The following is an 18861-nucleotide window of genomic DNA, read 5'->3' as shown; positions in this document are numbered from 1 at the left end:
GACACGACCGAGCGACTAGGCACAGCCCAGCACGTATGTCAGTCCCATTTTCCCGATGTGTCACTTTCCCCCTTTTCCCTCTGTGTTCTTGTTTCAGGAGATGATATGCCTCATGTTTCATCTTGGGATACTGAAGAATACTTCCCCCCAACACACACCCTCATATTGCACCCCTCCAGGTACCCCCAACTCACCTCCACATACAACAGTATACCCCCAAACCTCCCTCCCCCTTTCTCTCCCTTGCATCATTGCACCCCACACCTCCTCACACCCCCGCTGGACCCTACCCACACACCTCCCCACACACCCCAAACAGCAACCGGCCAGACTACACCCATGCCTCCTGTATTCCCAGCCCTCAGTCCCCTCATCCCACCCCTGTACACACCCCACAACTCCCCAAAGCACACAGGCCCCACACCCCATGCCCTCAGCACTGCCCTCTCCGCCAACACACACTACCCTGAACATCTGGGAGGACTCGTGTTTAGTTTCTAAGCCCCGCAGAGATCTGGGAGACCCCGCAGCGGAGCTCGCGGCGGCTGGGGGGCACGGCTGGCCCTCCTTCCTTCAGGGCCCTTCCCTCACCCCCAGGCGTCCTGGCTTCTCCCTGGTTTTGTTTTGGGAAGGAAGCAACAGCTTGTACTCTTGAAAGAATTCCGAGAGGAGAAACAGTTGCTGTGGTAACGACGCCCAGTGGGGAGTAAAATCTACACTCTTTTTGACTCCGGGCTCTCAAGAGCTGCTCTGTCTAGAGAAAAGGCGAGTGGCTGGAGCAGAAAACGTTTGTCCTTTCAAGGACGGCACTCCGTCTCTCCGCTACCCACCCACCTCTGAGTGCAGGGCAGGGCCGCACTTGGGGTCTGGCAGGGCGATCTGAATGCTAAGTAAGAATCGCGCGTGTGTGGTGTGTGTGTGTGTGTGTGTGCGCGCGCGCACGTGTGTGTGTGTGTGTGTGCGCGCGCGTGTGTTTGTGTGCGCGCGCGTGTTGTGTGTGTGCGTGCATGCGTGTGTGTTGTGTGTGCACGTGTGTGCGCGTGTGTTGTGTGTGCGCATGCATGTTGTGCATGTGTGTTGTGTGCGCGCGCACGCGTGTGTGTTGTGCGTGTGTTTGTGTGTGCACGCATGTGTGCGTGTGTTGTGTGCGCGCGCACACGCGTGTGTTGTGTGCGTGTGTTGTGTGTGCACGCGCGTGTGTTGTGCGTGTGTTGTACGCTCTCTCCTCATTCCTGCTGAGGAACGCCGGCTGTGTGCTGGGCCTGTGAAGGGCTTGGGGGCCAATGTCAGTGGGTCTGGGCCCAGTGGGGTGATGGACCTGTGCGCCCCGGTTGCAATACAGCTGACTGGCGTGCACTGTCCAGGGCTGGAGTGTGTGTTGGGGGGTGCCCCAGGAGAGCTGTGCAGCTCGCAGGAGGGGTGAGCTGTGTGGAGGGAGTCCTGGACCCAGTGTGAATCTCCCGGATCTTACTGGCTGGCTGTGGGTCACCTCTTCATTTGGGCTGTGTGCTCCAGGTGGCCTAACTCCGACCTGGTGGAGGTGCTGCAAAAACCCGTGAGGAGGGGTTTGAGGGGCTGGCTCTCTGGAGCCCTGGGAGAAGGAGGGTGGGGTGGGAGCAGAATAGGCCGGTGGGAAGGTGTCTGACTTCCGAGAGACGGCCTGTGGAAGCCCCCGCCCCAGCAACCCCGCACCCTGCAGCTGGCTTTTCTGACTCGGACTCACGTCCCCTGCACGCATGATGGAGCTGCCCTTCTAAACCATGGTCAGCTCAAGGGCAAGGCCTAGGTCCTCCTCGGGATGAAGGGAGGGGAGGGGAGGGGAGAGGCGTGCGTGTGGGGTCAGTCGTGCCCCTTTTCAGCGATGGGGTGAGGGGAGCAGGCCTCAGTTGGGTGATGGAATTTCGGGGGCCTCGTGATCAGGGTGCAGGTGAGGGCTTCCGGCCCCGCTGTCATCATCGTCGTGGTCGGCGCCTACTGTTCATGGTGCGGCCACAGCAGAGAGCTCCACACGTCACAGACGCTCCCTCGTTTACCACCCCTCTGCACTTTTGGAAAGTGCTGCTCAGAGAAGCCCACGAACTCAGAGGAGTCCCACAGCTCTGCTTCAGTGTGCGGCTCACCTTCTCAACCTTTCAGCCCAGCACATGGTTAAGAGAAAAACTGCTTTGCTTCCAGAGGAAATATGTGTAGGTGAAAACCGAAAGACCTTGTTCAAGCAATTTTTTCCACCACAAATAAATGTGCCACTTCTGGCTTGTAGTTTAAATTTGGCTTTAATGAGGACTTTATCACTTGGAGATCACACCAGAGAGGAGACAGCTGTCTTCCCTGTACTTCTCAGACTGTGACACTCTGAGAAGCAGCTGATCAGAGGTTAAAATAGCTTCTAGTCTCCTAGGAGCTTCAGCGCACTTTGTGGCTCTGTAAACCGCTGACTTGCCTGGGAGTTGACTTGTCAAGAATTTGCTGTTTGAACTGGGGTGCCAGCGTGGGGGCCCTGCACATTTCGGGCTCAACTCCAGGTTGGGATGGAGGGATAGTGATACGAACCCAGGTGAGCCCCTTGGCTTGCCTGCATCTGCCATCGGCCTTTGTGGTGAACCTGGGGGGATTCTGGAAACACATCCACAGAACACTTTACATCCCAAGCCCAGCTGCTTCATTTGCAAACTGGGCCTCAGGACCTTTGCCTGGCTTGCATCCAGGCCTCCCTGTGGATCAAATGAGTCAGGGTATTTAAGAAACTTGGAATACTTAAAGTGATGCTCATGATGTGTTGTTGGGCTATTCTTATATGTGGTCACATGAAGCCAGGGTACTTAGTTGCAAGCAACAGAAATCTGTTCTGGCTGGTTAGTTTGTTTGTTCATTAAAAAAAAAAAAGTGTACCTTGGTGGTAGGCAGTCAGAAAGAAGCCCAGCATTTCACAAGAAAAGGGCTTGCCCTCAGATCCTGGACACTGCAACTTGTTCTGCTGCCAGCACTTCCAGAGAGAAGTCTGTTTGCTGGCTCCTTTCCCCACTGGTACAGCAAGTAGTGGGCACTTTCAGCTTCTAGAGCATGAAGCTGGCTCTTCCACTCCCAGGACTCCACATGGAGCCTTCCCAAGTAAGGGAAGGGTGTGGGTGGGCACTGGGCAGCCCATAGAATGACCTGGGAACTCAAGTTCCAGTCACCTTCTTGCATGGCTCAGGCAACATGATACAATAGACAACGTACCAGTCCAGTTGAAATCAAGAGACCTCAGGTCTAGACCAGCCCTAGTTCTTGCCCTTGTGCTGCGCTCTGCCTGGGTCGCTTGTGGCCCTCGGGGTGTTTATGTTGTATGAGAGATTTCTCTGTTTCTTCTCATCCTGTCTACTCTGATGCAGAGCCCACCCCGGTGACCACAGTAAGCCCTCAGGGAGCTTGGGGTGGCCTCATACAGGTCACTTCCTCCCCTGGGTCAGCCTCTTTGAGGGGAGGGATGTGGTCTGACTCAGAGGCTCCTCAGCTGGGGCCATGCGGTAGCATCGTGACCTAGGAGTGGGCCAGCTCTTGAAACATGCAGATTCCTGGGTCTTACCCTGCAAGATTCTGATTGAACCCGTGCCCTGGGCCTCTGGATGTAGTTCTTGTTGGACTGGGTGCTCTCTGAGGTCTTTGCAGCCCTAGCAGTTGGTGGCTTTGTTACTTTCCTCACTCGGTAATGGACATGGTCACCCTTCGGTGGCTCCTGTGCAGAAGGCACTCCCAAGCTTTGAGGCTGTTTATTTGAAAGAGTTTTGGGGGTGTGCTGCAATCAGAAACCTCTGTTTAAATGCTGACCTGTCTTTTATTAGCTGTGAACTGTTGAGTAAGCTCCTTAGTTGTTCTGAACCTCGTTGTCGTCTGGATGTGATGATAATGCCTGACCCCAGGGTGGTTGTGGGGGGCCAGAGGCCCCATGTGCACGGGTGAAGCGTGGGCAGCTGCGTGAGTGCAGCCTGGCACCATACGGCTGGCAGGGGCTGTCCCTCCAGACACGCCCAAGGGCAGCCGCCATCTGCCAGCCTCGGGGTGAGGACGTGGCCTTTTTGACCCTTACCTGGCTCGTTTTTCCCGTGGCCTTAACCAGTGGCCGCTGCCCTTTCCTTTCTGGCCCTTCCCGAATGTTCTTTATGAATAACACCCCCATCACGTTGTTGCCACCTGCTTGTCCTCGACTGTTCGCTAGTCTCGCACTGCTTGTGGATGACATCTGTAGCCCCCGGGGCAGGCCTTCCCCTGCTGGTTCCTCCTGCAAGGGCACCGTGGGGGCCTCTGCCCACCCCACGGACGCAGAGCCTAGCCTCATACACCCACTATTTCCAGTAACTCTGGCACTGCCCTGCCTGCTCTGCACTGACTGACTGTCCCGTCCCTCCGGGTGAGCTGTTAGTCACCCCGCATTCCCACACTCTGCGGGAACTCTCCATTCACCTGCCTGCTTCCTCTTTCACCTGCCCCTCAGCTCCCCGAGGGCAGCAGTCATGTCTTAGTCACCTTGGCGTCCGCCGGGTTACAGGACTTGGGGCACTCCGTAAACATCAGAACGCCGAACTGAAGCAATTCGTTGGGCACGTGGATCTGGGAGTTGGCTGGGCTGAGATTTTCCTGGAAGAAAAGCAGTTTGGGAGGAGTTCAGGGGCTTATTTAAAAGTCTGCGGGCAGCAGCCATGCCAGCAAGATCAACCTCACAGCGTGTGAAGTCTAGTAAATCTGTCGTTCAGGAGTGGACTGGGCTGGCTTTGACAGCTGTGCGCATGGAGAAGAGCTGCTCGTTTTAGGGGGTCACAGGCTTGTAAAAAGCCAGCCACGAGACACTGGTAACAGGAGCCCTGATGCTGTCCCGTTGGTGGCCATTGGGAGAAGCGCTTGGGGGCACCCGCCGTTGGTGTGAACGGGCATGTGTGCTTAGGTGTCTGGGGGAGGTGGGAGGGCGTCATTTCAGGGGCCACTCCCTGGGGTTTTCAGGCCCTCGCCCCGCGGCTTCCTTGGAATCCAGGATGGGGAACACACAGGAGATAAGCACCCTGGGACCTCCCTCCGGGACTCCGCTTCAGAGCCCCGCCCACCAGCCAGAGCTCAAGTGCAAAGGCTGTTTGTTTTCCAGGCTGGCGGACCTGGAGAGGGTCAGACACTGTGGGGTTCTGGGGGGCTGTTCCATTCCCCACAGCTGATCAGCTGGGTCTGGTGACTCTGACTGTGCCCTGTGGCCAGTCCCCCAGAGCCGCATGTGGCTGTCCCATCCCCGGGCAGGGGGCCTTCAGGGACTTTACCATTTGCCATTGGGATTCGCTTGCTCTGGCTTTAGCTGTGAGCCTCGCATGGTGAGAAAGTCCCGGGGGCTGTGAGTTCTGCTTTGTGGCGGGGGAGGCGTTTTCCCCCTCCCTCCAAAAAAGGGAAATGGTGGGGCCAGGGAGGAGAGGGGGTTGACCTCATCGATCACCATCCGTTAACTTCGTAACTGAAATCTTCAGGCTGATTATTCACAGGGAGATGTTTGGCCTGATTGGAGGTGCTCGGCCTGCAGTGTGGCTGCTGGTTAGACCTCCGGGCCCTGTCCCTGGGCACTTAGGGCCGCTCGTATGTGCAGGCCTCCGTCTGCCCTCCTCTTTCCCCAGCAGTGCTGGGGTTTTTGTTTTTGTTTTCACTTTGAGAAAGGCCATTAAACCCTGACTGGGCTGGGTCGGGCCTGAGGGCTACCTATGGTTTCCTGCTTTCCAGCTGGGGTGGGTGAAGGTCAGGAGAGCTTGCTCAGGGCGAGAGTACAGCCCAGACAGGGAGCCGCAGGGAGCTGGGCTCATCTGGTCACTTAGGTTTTTAAGTCATTTCGTTAGTAAGTCATTTGACAACAGAAGGAAAGGAAACGGAGGAAGCACTGCCCACAGCCTTGTTGTGGGCCATCCTGCGTCAGGTGTCGCCACGGCTTCGCTCACGCTCACGTGCGTGACTCCACGCCCCCTGCGTCCTGTCCTGTCTCACGGTGCTGCCCGTCCGGTCGCTACTCCGGTGACCGCGCTGGCGGGGTGCGTGAGCCACTGGCCTGCCTCCCTGCGCCCGGCAGATCACAGCCTCCTCCGGGCCCCCCTGCTCCGTATCACGGGGGACACAGCGGGGAGCACCCCTGTGTACGTCGCCCTTCTGTCTCCCATGGTGCTTTCCTGGACAGGAGTTCCTGGCCCAGAAACGGCCATACCTGGGGCTCCTCGAGGTTTGGTTGCATTCCCCAGAGGTGACACCAGGAAGGGATGTCCGCGCTGTGATGTGAGGTGGAGTGACGTTAGACGCCAGTGAGACCCGCCGTGTGTTTGAGGTGGACGGGAGGAGGGTCAGAGCCGAGGTTTTGTGGAGACCGCAGGCTGGAGGCCCACCTACCCTTGGGGTGCTGGCAAGCCTGGGCAGCAGGACTCTGGGTGAGTTACTTCACATTAACATCACCGGCCTCCGACTTTATTATCTGTGAGACGAGAAAGCAGTGTTGACCTCACTGTGTTTTTATGCTGATGAATTAAATAATGTTATTTCCATTCATTGGAATAGTCAGTTGCCTGGCATCCCGTTATGACTGCTAGGAGATACAGTACAACAGGGGTGAAGAACAGCTGGGTCCTGCCCTCCGCAGAGCTCACCTGCTATTGGGAAGTCTTCCAATGTTATGTGGAACCTCGTTATATTTGAACCTTCCTACTCTCTTAGGAAGTGGGCAAGGTTGGGATTTTTTGCCCTCATTCTCCAGGAAAGAAGAGGTGCAGATAATTGACAGAAGGGAAGGTAGGACAGACGGCTAAGGGGTGAATAAGCAGATGTGTTGGTGGGAGGAACTATACATAAAAGCAGGGAGCCGGCTTCCAGTTACCTGTCTGTCTGTCTCAAACTGACAGAAAGACCTCGGGGTCCGACACGCACAGCGACCTGTGTTAGGTGTCACCAAGCCTCAGACCCTGCATCCGTGGAGGCAAGGATAGTGATGCCTGGTGTGTGAGTGCGGTTTGGCAGCCCAGACCACGAGGGGAGGAGAGTCTTGTCTGTCAGGGGTTGAATTAACATGTGCCTCCTGCCTCTCCCTGCCCCCCACCCCGGGTTGCCCATTCATTCGTTCTGCACTGTTATCTGCTGCCATGTGTCAGGTTCTGGGAAACAGTGATGGGCAAGCCTCTTGAAGCTTAATCTAGGAAGACAGATGACAGGCAAAATCTCGATTAGGCAAATCAAGGTAAAATCAAATGTCTGGGACAGTTATCACTAGATGGCCTGCCTGGGAAGGACGCCCTTCTGCTAAAAAGGGATGTAGCCTTCAGCCTGCACACAGCCGGGGGGAAAGTGCCGCAACCCACCAACCGTCTTCCAGCTGCCGTGGAGCTCTGTGGTGGATGCGGAACGAGGTTTCTGTGGGGAAGCCTCACAGAGGTGGTGTCTGCTCTCCCAGCCTGGAGCCCCTGAGGGAATCAGACAGGTCATCCTTCATTCGAGTCTCAGTTTTCAAAATGAACAGTTGGTCACTTACGGAAGCTTGGCAGAAAATAAAGAAGCACCATCAGAAAAGGATACCGAGGGCTCAGGGAAGCGGATGGTGGCGGGGAAAGGAGAGGGTACGCCTGGTTCTCCAGGCCCCACTGCTGATGGAGGGCAGGGCTCAGGACAGCCCAGGATGCCAGCGGTTCTCTCCCACACCGGGTATCGTGTAGGGTCCTGCGCCAGATGGCGGACCCCAAGTTAGCGCCTTTAATCCTCAGACACCCTGGGACAGAGCACCAGCCCCACTTTAACAGGGCAGGGAGCCGAGGCTCGGAGCGGTCCTGCAGATGCCCATGGTCTCACCACCAGTAAGCGGTGGAGGGTTATTTTCCGGCCGCTGGTCTGCCAGTCCTGCCGCCCGGCTTCCTGCAGACCACAGCGCATCCATGCTCCAGGGGCCCGGGCAGGACTTGGGAGCCTTGCCTCACTGCGCAGGGGAACTGTCCAGGCTGGCCTGTGTGAAGGAGAGGGGACTGGTCTTTGCTCTGCTCTCAAGGTCACCTCCCGACGGCTTTCCTGCAGGGGACGTGGGGGCGAGGGGAGGGTCCTTGTTAACCCTCTGCACACTCAGGGCGCTCGTTGTCCCGTCTGCTGCCCTCCTCCCAGCCCCGATCCCACTCAGCCTTTAAAGTGCAAGAAAAGTGGGGGGCTTCCCTGTGGTCCAGTGGTTGAGATCCCACACTTACACTGCAGGGGACACAGGTTCGATCCCTGGTTCAGGAACTAAGATCCCAAATGCCACAGGGCCAAGAAACACAAGAGAGAAAGAAAGGTGGTACTTCGTTTGGCAAGCCTCCTCAGTCACCCCAGGTGCCACCCAAAGAAGCCCCCGTGACCTTTCCTTTCCTCTGGGTTACCACTCTTGCTGAGAATCTGAAGAGCTGTGGATTCTTCCTCTGGAAAAACGAACCTTTGCACATCTGGCCTGCATGTGTGTCTGATCATGGAATCCTGTCCATGGACCCAGGCTGAGTGTCCACACTGGTCTGTGAACAGTAGGTACCTACCGGTTCTTTTTTTCCCTTCTTGGCACTCAGAGTGGAGTGCCTAGCAGAAGGAGCCAGTCAGTATTTCTTGACTAGTAGGCTGCTGGATAAAGGTCTGTATAGTCAAGGCTATGGTCTTCCCAGTGGTCACGTATGGTTGTGAGAGCTGGACTGTAAAGAAGGCAGAACACCAAAGAATTGATGCCTTTGAACTGTGGTGCTGGAGAAGACTCCTGAAAGTCCCTTGGACAGCAAGGAGATCAAACCAGTCAATCCTAAAGGAAATCAGTCCTGAATATTCACTGGAAGGACTGATGCTGAAGCTGAAGCTCCAGTATTTTGGTCATCTGATGTGAACAGATGACTCATTAGAAAAGTCCCTGATGCTGGGAAAGATTGAGGGCAGAAGAGAGGTGGGTGTCAGAGGATGAGATGGCTGGACAGCATCACCAATGCAATGAACATGAACTTGGGCAAACTCCGGGAGATGGTGAGGGACAGGGAGGCCTGGCGTGCTGCAGCCCACAGGGTCACAAAGAGTTGGACACGGCTGGGTGACTAAACAACAAGAGACTGCTGGCGGACATGCCGCCTCCTTTGAGCATGACTAGTTCCCCGTTTGCACTTGTGACCCGAATAGGACCAACTGGCTTGGGGCCACCTCCCCACGCTTCTCTGCCACATACAGGATGTCAGCAGTTGTCCAGGGCGAGGCCGTGTGCTGGAACTTCAGCCTGTGTCCACACCAGCCATCGTCAGAGTCCAGGCATCGGGCCTCAACCCTAGACATCCTGAAAGCCACCGCACCCTTTCTCTTTGTCCCCTCAGCCCTGGCACCGTTTTTGTCTCAGGCGCCTTCATTCTCCCGGTGAGTCCTGGTCAGGATCTCAGTCGTCTCTGAGTCCTCCCGCTTCAGGCACCCCCTTGTTCTGTTCCCCCCGGCCCTGACCTAGTTCCGGGCTCTTATCTGCAGCCTTATCTCCCGCTCCCTTTCTGTCCTCCCAGCCCTCCGCTCCCTGCAGCTTTGTTCTCTCCGATCACAAGCCTTTGGGGAATGTCCGCACCCTTGAGAGCCTGGGCGGCTCTGGGGCCGTTAGTCCCCACCCTCCCCTGCTGACCTCTGATTCCTGGTGGAGCTCTGAGCCCAGGGGAACGGGAGGCCTGTCCCCCCGCCCCCACGCAGGTTGTCTGACCCGCCTTCTGACATGTTTGTGAAGCAGACATTTTAATGCTCTCGCGACTGCAGAGAAGGCCTGGTGGAGACAGTGAAAGTGAACACTCCTCATGACCTCCGCAGGTGCCAGCAGTCTGGGCCTGTGGCCTCGTGGCTTCTCTGCAGCCCTTCCCTTCCTGCCCTTGGGGTCTGCCATCTTATCACCCAAGCTGCAGGCCTTCCTCTTTCTTCCCTGATCATTTCTTTCTTATAACAGAACCATGATGTTGGTGTGATCATCATACTTTTCATAGATGAGGAAGTCCAGACCAGGGAGATTGAATGACTTGCCCAAGGTCATACAGCAAGGTGTCAGCCCGTGAGCTGTGCCTTCTGTAGGCAGTGTCAGGCCCAAGGGTACAGGTGGGTAAGACAAGCATCTGCCTTCAGGGATCTCCCCGTCTCCTGGGCAGAGAGTGGGCACACCAGCCAGGTGGTCCTAGCAGCAGACTGAGTGCCAGGGCCCAGAGTCAGGGCCCCAGCAGCCCACGAGGATCACTGCCCACAAGGCTCGGCCCTCCCCTGCCCACCCATGCCCCCATCTCTGGGCATGGTGGCTCTCATCATGGCCTCCTCAGGATGAGTCAGGCTCTGGGTGACTGCCCTACCCCCAAGTGCCCTTGGCACACAGCTCCTGCCGCAGCTGCCCCTGACAGGAAGTCCCTGCCCCCCCGCCCCAACCAGGATGCCCTGGCTCTGAAGATGTGTGGCAGGGTGGTGCTGTGGAATGTGCCCCATTCACCCTCCACATTGTCAGTCCCCTCCTGCTCCCCGCTCCTGGCATCTGGGTCAGTCTCTCTGTGACTTTTCCCTACCCTGGGCCAAGTTGGGGCTGGAACAGCTCAAACCTGAGCCACTTTGCCCTCTTCTTAGGGGACTAAGGTTTGCAGCCTGTTTTCTTTCTCTCTTTTAAATTTATCTGCACCACGTGCCATGTAGGATCTTAGTCTTTCGGTCAGGGATGGCCCCAAAATTTAAAACAACCACCTCCACAAAGCACCAAGTCTGAACATAGCCCCAAATTGATAAATCTCCAGCTTGTCTAATAAGGAAAGAGAAAAAACACAAATTATCAGTATCAGTGGATATCACCACAGATCCTGCAGACATTTAAAGGATAATAAGAGGATATTATAAGTGACTTTGGCCAGTAATTTCAGCATGAATGGAAATTTCCTTGATAGACACTATATAATAAGATTGACTCAAGAAGAAAGAGGAAATCTAATGAGCCTCTTACCTAAAACCTCACAAAGGAAAGCTTCAGGCCAAGATGAATTCTTATCATATGTTTAAAGTAGAAATAACACCAATCTTGCACAACACTAATTTTATTTGTAAAAGTGTTATTCCTGGCGAAAGGATTTCAAGCGTTATGAAACAGGTTAGTCAGGCTCTGTTTGGGGCAGGGCTGTTTTTGAGAACCCCTGAAGTCCTACCTCCATGGCGCCTTCCTCCTGCGGGCTCTGAGGAGGGTGAGAGCGGGGATGGGGCTTTCGTGTGGAAGCCTGGGCTGGGGTCAGAAATGTGGGGCACCTCCAGGAACGGACGGGTGGGCTGTGGGGAGGACCCCAGTCCAGGCCAGTCCCTGCCCTGTGGCCACCAGTGTTGTGAGAATTTGACTCTTCTGGAGTTGGTGAGGAGAGTAAGTTGGCAAAGAGTTCATGAAGGTGATCTAGTCTCAGTTCGAGGCTATGCCTGGAGGGGGTCCGGGAGCCACCCCCTCGCCGAGAGGGGCTTGAGGAAGGGGGCCGATGATGAGTAGGAATGACCACAGGCCTGTGTCCCGGGCCCAGAGGAGTGGCAGAGCCCGGTCACCTCAGAAGGCGGCCTTGAGGAGGTGGCCTTTGAGCTGGCATCCAGACTGGCCAGAGGGTGGGCCTTCTTTGCGGTTATCAGAAGGGACAGGACTTGAGACGAAGGGTCCAGGGTGTGGACAAGGCCAGTGTGGACGGGCTACAGGGGGTGGGCTGGGCCTGGGGAGGCTGCGAGGGGAATGCTGTTGTCCGCAGCTTGTCCGGAGGGTGTGGGGACCAATGAGAGCTTTGAGAAGAGCACAGGCTCCATCCATGTGGATGGACAAGGTGCAGAGGGAGGTAGGGAGAGGGATTAGAAAGACGAGAGAACGCAGCAGGGCGCGGTGTTCTCCAGAGCGGAGCGGGGTAGCTGTGGGCTTGGCTGCGGTGGGGACCATGGGCGCGGGGTAGGACATGGGGTTGGAAGGAGGGGGAAGGGTGGGAGTTTGGGGAAGGTGTGTGTCAGAGAGGCTAGGCAGTGAGTTGGATTTAAGGGTCTGGGGGCGGGTGAGGAGTCTGTAGATCCCCTGGGATGCCTTGGGCCGTCTGCCTGCACACCCTTGGTGTCCTCCAGGGCGTGGACCTAGGCCCAGGCTGGCTGTGACTGGTCTAATCGCACATGGCCAGATCTGATCTGCCGGGGGGAGTGTGGCAGAAGTGACTGAGGCCAGAGCTGTTTTTAGAAACTAAGTGCCTCTCCCATCTCCTTGGCAGGAATGCAGGGCTGGGTTCAGGAAGAGCTTGATCCAGACCCACAGCCAGTGCTGACATGTTCTGTGACCCTGTGCCAATCTTTCCTTTCCCTAATGGCCATTTGTCAGCTTCCCCCGTGGGGTGGGTTGAATTGAGGACTTAAAAGGCGGCGGTCCTGTGAGTGCTTCAGTTCTGAGGGTCTTCGAGAGTCTTCCAGGCTGAGTGGACCATGAGGCTGGTCGGTGCCTCCTATCACCTTGCCAAGTGCTGCGAGTGCTGCCTTGTGAGCCAGGCCAGGGTCTCCCCGAAGCCATTCCCTTGTCATAGACATTCACTGTGCTACCCGAGTTGCCTTTGAGCCGGCGGCTGCAGCACACCTTTGTGTGGCCTGTTCACTTGTTCACCCGCTCCCACCCCCCCCCCAACACACATGGGTACCATTCCTGAGTCCCTGCCCTCACACAGCATCCCGACCAGAGGAGGCTTCCTTGGCCCCCGCAGCCTGCACCACTGCCGCAGCCGCCCACCAGACTGCAGGGCATTTTCTGTAAATGTCATTTAGGTCGTTGGGTGTTCTCTCACTCATTAATGAGTAACTTGGCCTTTGCTGAGACACTCGAGCGTCTCCGGGATCCCAGGAGGGTGGTGACAGACATGCTGCTGAGTTTATTCTTGCTCAGGGGCTGGGAAGCAGGCATGGGGTTTGCAAAGGACTGGCTCCCAAAGGCTGTTCCCACAGCGCCCCAACCTCTGCCCTCAGCTGGCCCAGGTTAACAGAGCCCGCGGGGAAAGAAGCCTTGCTGGGGCTTGGGGAAAGCCGAGCCTTTGCTGTTCTCTCACCTCTGTCCTTGCTGTCTGGGGGTGTGTGTGTCCCCATCACCTCCTTCCCTGAGGCAGGACCTCCGGCCATCTGGGAGCCCATTGGCTGGCAACTAGGAAGGAGTTTGAGTGTCCTGGCTCTGGCTTGTGTGCGTGTGTTCTAAGCCTCTTTCAATCACGTCTGACTCTTTGCAGCCCTTTGGACTGTAGGCTGCCAGGCTCGGCTGGCTTGTGTAATCACTAGCACTTGTCAGGGAGGGGCGCCCGCAGGCGGGAAGCCACATGGGGAGCCCTGACTTCTGTCTTAGTTAAGAGTTTATACTCTGCTCTCCCATCTCTTTGGCCATCACCAAACCGGCTTCTGCCTCGTCAGCAGGCTCCTGGGAGAGGCTTCTGGTCCTTCTGCCTGTAGTTCCTTCCCCCCTAGTCTCCTCTGGCTCCCGTTGCCTAAGAACACTGGCCAGAGCCCTGTGTGACCGCCCCCACCTGCCTTGACAACCTTACCTTCATGTATCTACTCCAACCACCTGTGTGTTCTTCAGAACACACCCACTCAAGCTCAGGCTCAAGCTAGGTCCCCTCTGGGAATGCCCTTCCTGCTCCTATGACACCTGCATTCTGCCCACCCCTCGGTAGGAAGGTAGGAAGCCCCCCGCCCCCCAACCCCACAGACCCATGTTGACCTCACTCATGTGGCTGCTGCCATTCATTCCTGCCGCCTCCTCCCCAGGAGATTGAGCCACCTGGATTGAGAGCCAGGTGTTCACGTTGCAGAAACCTTTCTCTGGTCCAGACCTCCCAGCCGGGGTTGGTGGCACAGTCTGGTGGCTTCCAGGGTCTCCAGGACAAACACTGGCAGGAAGTGACTCATAATGCAGGTGCCACCCTCGGGGAGGCCGTTGTCAGTAGCATAAACAAACTTCTAGGAGAGGTGACCCAAGCAGCTATTTTACTTAGACTTTATATGTTCTTCCCTCCCCGGCAGCAGGTTCCCCGTTGCAGGGGCTTCCAGTTGTCTCCTCAGAACATGCTCCAGCGAGTCAAAGGCAGATCACAGCTGGTAATCAAGGGCACAAGGACTCCCTCTGGAGGGCCAGCCCTGGTGAGCAGCGACACCCCACTCAGGGCTGTGTCCCAGGGCCTCTCAGGGACAGGCACTCGGGGTGGGGGCCTGCGTATGCGAGAGCATGCTCCGTGTTCACTCGTCTGCAGGCAGGTCTGATCCAGCTGCCATGGTCGTGTGGTAAGGAGGGAAGCCCAGGAAGATATTTCCTGCTGCAGGTAGAAGCAGCCTGGGGGTGACTTTCTGCCGTGGCCCTCGGTGTACCCGGAGAACAAGCGTGCTCCATCAGGGTTGAGACAAACATGGCTTCTCTAGGCCTGCAGAGAGGTTGGGGAGGATGGTGGTGTGGGGGAAGGCAGTCCAGGCATGCCAAGGAAGATAAAAGAACCAGATTTAGGAATTTCCCTGGTAGGTCCTTGGCTGAGACTCCACGCTCCCAAGGCAGGGGTCCAGGTTCAACCCCCGGTCAGAGAACTAGATCCCACGTGCTGCAACCAAGAGTTCACATGCATGCCATGGCAAAGATGGAAGATGCTGCAACTAAGACTTGTCACGGCCAAATAAATACTTTTTTTTTTTTTAAAGAACCAGATTTAGAAGAAATTGTTCCCATGAAAAGTTCAAATCAGTTCCCCTCCTCTCTGCCCCCCTTAATACATTGCAAGAATGAACTTGTACAAGCCTCGTCCTAACTTGAGTGATGCTTCTCCTGCAGGGAGCCAGATAGGTATCTCTGGAGAAGCCTCTGGCCTGGAGGGGCTTCAGGAGGCCTCAGCTTTTATCCTGCCCTGGCTCCTGGTGACTCATCTTTGCTCTGTCCCTCCCGAGTCCTGAGGGTGGCTCCATCCAGACCCATGAGGGAGGCTGGTGGCCTGCCAGCGTGGGCGCTCCTCGACCCTGACCAGCATCATCTTTCAGCACCCACCACCTTCCAGCTCTTCCTGCACATGCACCCTGAGGGCTACCCTGGGTCTGGGCCTGGGCTGGGGTCAGGGGCTTTAAATTCTCCTCGCGGAGCTGAGTGGTGGAAGGGCGGCTCCAGCATGGTGCCTGTCAGCTACAGCAGGTGTGGGCTTGGCTGGAACCACAGGCTGGTCCTCGCCAGGCCGTCCTGTTCTCCGTTAGCTGCCTGGGCAGCGTGGACTGGAAGGAGGGGTGTTCTTCTGAGCAGTGGTTTCTCTCCCTTGCTTTGCAGGACAAGGAAGATGGGGAGCCAAGCACCAAGCAGCTCAGAGAAGGGGAGGAGGAAGGCGAGAAGCACAGGTAAGGCCTGCACTCAGCTCTCGTCCCGGACCTGTCGGCTTCCACATCGTCCCGGCGGCGTTTGGTCTCTGTCCTGTTGCTGCCTCTCCTGTTGCTTCCCCGTGGCCCCCTTGTTCAGCCAGGACGGTCTTACTGTCGGAACCTTTTCTGCACGCTTGCCCTCATTGGCTATCTGCCTCTCAGCCACCGGCCGTTTTTTTAGCCACCAGACCCCTCACGTTATGCCTCTTCACTCTCTTCTAAAATACTTGGGGTGACATGGTTCTACAGCAACCCCAGAATCAGGTCCAGACTCTCCTTGGTATGTCAAGCTCTGCTTCAGCCATCAGCCTGGGTTCCTGCTCACTGTGAGGACTGGATCTTTTTTCCCCCTAATATTGGTTTATTGGGCTGCACTGGGTGCTAGTTGCGGTATATGGGATCTAGAGCCCCGTGATCAGGGATTGAACCCCGGGCCCCCTGCGTTGGGAGTGCGGAGTCTCAACCGCTGGACCACCAGGGAAGTCCCCGCGACTGAGGCCCTGAGAAAGCTTATCCCGGTGAGCTGTGCTTTGAGGGGGTGCAGCAGGAGGGGAGGGGTGCCCCCCAGAGAAAGCTGGGCCGGCGACTTCCCGACGCCGCAGCCTGCCCTGGCCTCCTCCGCCGGGGTGAGTGGAACCCTCCCCGGGGACCAGCGCCTCGCCTGCGCCTTTGTGTTCAGGCACCGATCTCAGACGAGATGGGGCCTTTTCAAGCCCACAGGGGCGCATGTGTGTCTGCACGTGTGTGACTTCACACTTTGCAAAGTGTGTTCACACCATCCTCACGGAAGCCCTGTGGGGTTCTCGCCACCTCCCTTGTTTTCAGAGGTGGCGACGGCCGTGCGCTGAGGAGGCTGGTGACGCTCCTTGCTGGTGCAGGGACCCTGGTCACCCCAGCTCTGGGCTCCGTGGTTTCTCGTTGGGCCTCAGCTCCCCAGCATGTTGTGCACCCCTCGCTGGTGACAGAAACGAAGGCCAGGTTGTTGCTTTTTTTTTTGCCAAGTGACCACAGGCTTGGGGGCTTGGCAGTGGGTGCCTGCACAGTTTCCCCCTTTCTGTGGTAACTGCTGAGAGACCCTTAGGTTTCCTTCTGGTTTGTCCTCAGGTTTTTGATTGCTGGCTGGAGCCTGAGTCATTTCTCAGATCCGGTCGTCTACGCACAGACAGTGCAGGGTTGGGGTGGCGGCTGAGAAATGGGAAAGTCCAGTAGGACTGGAGGCAGGCACCCCAGTGCCTCACCCCTCACCGGCCTTGCTGGGGAATCACCCACCTTCCTCTCTGCCCGTGCTCCAGCCCATCTGTCCGTGGAGACCTTTTTGAAATCGTGGCTGTTTTAGTTCCTTTGGCTTTCCTTGTAAATTTTAGAGTCAGCTTGTTAACATCTACTTGAAAAGCTTGCTGAAGGTGACAGAGTAAATCATGACCGAGGGGGACAGTGACACGCTGTGGACACTGGGAGAGGAAGGGGGTACTTTTTGGATGAGGTACCCCACCCCCCGTTGTCTTAACCCAGTCCTGAGTGGCCCCGTCTGTGGGTAGTTCAGAGAGGGTGGAGGGGACATACTGCCTCATGTCAGTTCCTCTTAAAATTTCAGACTGTCATCATCATCTAAGCACATGTGTCTATTATTGCCTACTTATTAAGAATAATGATAAGCTAATATAAATAAATAAAAAGTTTGCTAGAGTTTCAATTTGTATTACATGGAATCTATAGCTCAGAATATCTTGAAAACATTTTTTTTCTTACTCTCTTCAGGATACATCCAGCCCCATTCCCCTACAACCAAATCCCCATTTAGTGAGAGTCCGTTCTCCGAAGGCCAACCAGGCGCTATGTGAAGGGAAGACATGTTCCCACCCCCAGGAGGACCCCCGCTTCTCCTCTGGGCTGAGTCTTTCCTCTCCCAGCCCTCCTTCCCCTGTGCTGGCCGCCTAGAGAAGAGGTGATCTGGCAGCCCTGGAAACCTGGCCACATAAAGGGACACTCATGTCAGTTGCTTGTGTTTTTCGTAAGCCCTCAGTCACTTCCTCCTGATGGCAAGTCGGCTGGTGTGTGCCGTGGAGGTATGTCGAGGGTAGGGCTTATGGCTGACAGGCATGGCCACCCAGGCAGGTGGGGGGAAACGGGTGGTGTTGCACACTCCGTTGGGCCCAGGGCAGGGGAGCGTGTCCTGTAGAGTGTCTGAACAAGCCAGCCCCAAACCCTCAGCCCCCACAGCCCTGGCTTAAGATCGTGGTCAGCACTCAGCCAGAGCAGTCACCGCTCAGGGATGGCGGTTCACCCTGGGTGAGCATCATGTACCGCAGAAGGAACTAGGCCACTCACCTTCCCTCTTGGGGATGGAAAACCGGTTCTCCAACTCCCATGTGGAGAAAGGTCCCAGCCCAGCTGAGGCCCGGCCCAGCTCTGGCCCAGTGCCCGAGCCCTTTAGGCTGGTCAGTGCCAGGCCTTCTCCCACCCGCCAGTTGGGTCCCCAGAGTGGTGGCTGTGCACCAGGGCGTCTCACAGACCGGTGATGTGAGCTTGATTCGGCAGACATTTCTCCACTGAGCAGTGTGGCAGTGGAGCAGTGAGGACCAGAGCAGCCCCCTCCCGCAGCCCCCGAGAGACGTCATCCCGCCCCAGGACTCGCCGGGAGGCACGTAGGAGGCTGACCTCTGGCTGGCCCCCCCCGGCCCGCCCTGCCCCTCGGTGTGTGATGGGCACACCTCTGCCACGCTGTGGGCCCATTGCCCCCTGCGTGGGCAGTACTTCGAGAAGCCCCTGTAGGCTGTGCATGTGTCTGCGGGGCTGTTCGTCCCCATCTGCCCTCGGGACAGTCTGCCTTTGTCCCATCCTGGCAGGCAGAGAGCACTCAGGGTTTGGGAGGGGGCTTCCAGGGCAGCAGGGGGGCTCCTGGGAGGGCTGACCCCTGCTCTCCAGGGCACCACTCTGTCCAGTGTTGATGTCCACAGTCCGTTTCCACAACCTCAAGAGAAACGATATCCTTGATTTTCCTATGGAGCCCAGTGAAAGCATGAGCCTTCCCATCCTGTCTCAGAAGCTTCAGAGCTGGGATTTGGGCCCAGGCTGGTGGCTCAGATGGTAAAGAATTTGTCTACAATGAGGGAGACTCGGGTTCGATATGTGGGTCAGGAAGATCCCCTGAAGAAGGGAACAGCTACCCTCAGCATTCTCGCCCGGAAAATCCCATGGACAGAGGAGCCTGGCGGGCTACAGTCCGTGGCATCGCAAAGAGTCGGACACGACTAAGTGACTTTCACTCTTTCACTTTCACAGTGTTCGTAGAATAGGGCTCTTTTCACCCCCTCCTCTGAGCAGCTACTTCATTCTAAAATGGGGGTTACAAAAAATTTCTAAAAACGTGAAATTGGAGTAGCAGAACCAGTGTGTGGCTCTAGTGGCCTCCAGAAGAGTGAATTTCCCACCCCCACTTTTTTTTTCAATTTAAGTTGCAGAAGGGGGAATTCAACCTTGGTCCTTTGT

At 56.6% G+C, this 18861-nt stretch overlaps 1 protein-coding gene across 2 annotated transcripts in view; it reads left to right on the top strand.

The window, feature by feature from the left end:
* CCDC12 (coiled-coil domain containing 12) overlaps positions 1-18861 on the top strand; it is a 36927-nt gene that overhangs the window by 13193 nt on the left and 4873 nt on the right. The window contains exons 1-2 of one of the 2 annotated variants that reach the window (XM_020915945.2): positions 14038-14127; positions 15284-15351. In XM_020915945.2, the coding sequence (XP_020771604.1) occupies positions 14053-14127; positions 15284-15351 (143 nt within the window). In that variant the 5' untranslated portion in view covers positions 14038-14052. Of the gene's footprint in view, positions 1-14037; positions 14128-15283; positions 15352-18861 lie in introns of those variants that run through there. The other variant, XM_020915944.2, reaches the window with a different exon arrangement.

The sequence above is a fragment of the Odocoileus virginianus genome, unplaced genomic scaffold (assembly GCF_023699985.2).
Source record: "Odocoileus virginianus isolate 20LAN1187 ecotype Illinois unplaced genomic scaffold, Ovbor_1.2 Unplaced_Contig_2, whole genome shotgun sequence".
Lineage (NCBI taxonomy): Eukaryota > Metazoa > Chordata > Mammalia > Artiodactyla > Cervidae > Odocoileus > Odocoileus virginianus.
This window is presented reverse-complemented; position numbering and strand designations above follow the sequence as displayed.